This window comes from Monoraphidium neglectum, assembly GCF_000611645.1.
Source record: "Monoraphidium neglectum strain SAG 48.87 unplaced genomic scaffold scaffold04917, whole genome shotgun sequence".
Classification (NCBI taxonomy): domain Eukaryota; kingdom Viridiplantae; phylum Chlorophyta; class Chlorophyceae; order Sphaeropleales; family Selenastraceae; genus Monoraphidium; species Monoraphidium neglectum.
This window is the reverse complement of record NW_014008713.1, coordinates 1-1,131: the sequence shown is the minus strand read 5'-3', so window position 1 is coordinate 1,131 and position 1,131 is coordinate 1. Positions and strand designations below refer to the sequence as shown.

The 1,131-nt window shown below is 68.5% G+C and overlaps 1 protein-coding gene across 1 annotated transcript; it reads right to left on the bottom strand.

The window, feature by feature from the left end:
• Positions 1-432: 432 nt before the first annotated feature.
• MNEG_14972 (hypothetical protein) lies at positions 433-732 on the bottom strand (the record flags this gene model as incomplete). Its single annotated transcript, XM_014036557.1, has 1 exon — positions 433-732. The coding sequence occupies one exon, from the start codon at positions 730-732 to the stop codon at positions 433-435; it is 300 nt and encodes a 99-aa protein (XP_013892011.1).
• Between the last annotated feature and the right edge of the window lie 399 nt (positions 733-1,131).

The window sequence follows — 1,131 nt, the reverse complement described above, 5'->3', positions numbered from 1 at the left end:
CTCGGGTGCATCTATGAGCGACAAGAGATATGGGCGCGAGCGCAAGGGCGGGAAAATCAGCGCTGCACAAGAGACGGCGACTCACATGAAACGCTTAACAGTCGGTGTTTGCGCTGCGTAAAACGCGCAGCGTAGTTGCTTCCAATCGCAGATCAAAACTTTAATGGCGGGCACAAAATTGGATCGCTCGACGGCGGGCTCGCTTCAGACCAGGGACACCAGGGAGGGCCGGCCCCTCACGGCGCTGCCCGGCACAGCAACCGCCCGGCTTCCGCAGCCAAGGGCCGAACGGCCGGTACGCCCCAGGGCCAACGCCATGCGTAGCCCAACGCGCCACACCGCCACAAGATCACATCCAAACCGAGCCCTGCAGCCGAGGCGCAGGGCTGCAAAAATCCCAGGGGAACCCGGCGAGCGCGGAAACGCTCCGTATCAGGGGGCCTTGACCTGGAAAACAAACTGCTTGTCCTCGGCCCTCTCCTGCTGCTGCAGCAGGCCCTCCTGCACCTCCATCCACTCGATGACACTGTCACGAGACACCCCCAGCGCCTCCTCGAGCGCCGCGCCGTCGCCCACCAGCGACCGCACGTCCAGCTCGCCCGCGCGCGGTCCGCCGTCGGCGGCCACCACGCGGCGGAAGCTGGACACGAGCTCCCCGAAGGACGGCGCGCCGGCGCCGCCGGCGGCGGGCGGCGCGCCGGCGGCGGCCCACTCGCTCCAGCGGCGGCGCATCTTCTCCTCCGCGGTGAGCGCGTAGCTGCGCGGCGCGGTGGCGGGGTGCGGGGCCGTTGAGCGGGGCGACTGTGTAGGGCAGGGCTAGCGCGAGTAGACTCCCTCGCAGCACACATGAGCGTGGCCCTAGTCCCCCCCCCCATCCCAACCCTGTGCCTGCCCCAGTACCCCTGCCGCGCGCCGAGCCCACGCGGCGCCGCGAGCGCCGCCGCACCTGCCGCGCTGCACGCCGTATGGGATGGCGCCGCGCCTCTTGTAAGGCGCGTCCCTGTAGAAGTCTATGATCTCATAGAGGGCGCCCTTGAGGAATGAGCGCGGCACCACCAGGTCAAGCAGCCCCTTCTCAAGCAGGTACTCCGCGGTCTGGGGAGGGGTAGTTTGGGGGTTGGATGGGTAGGT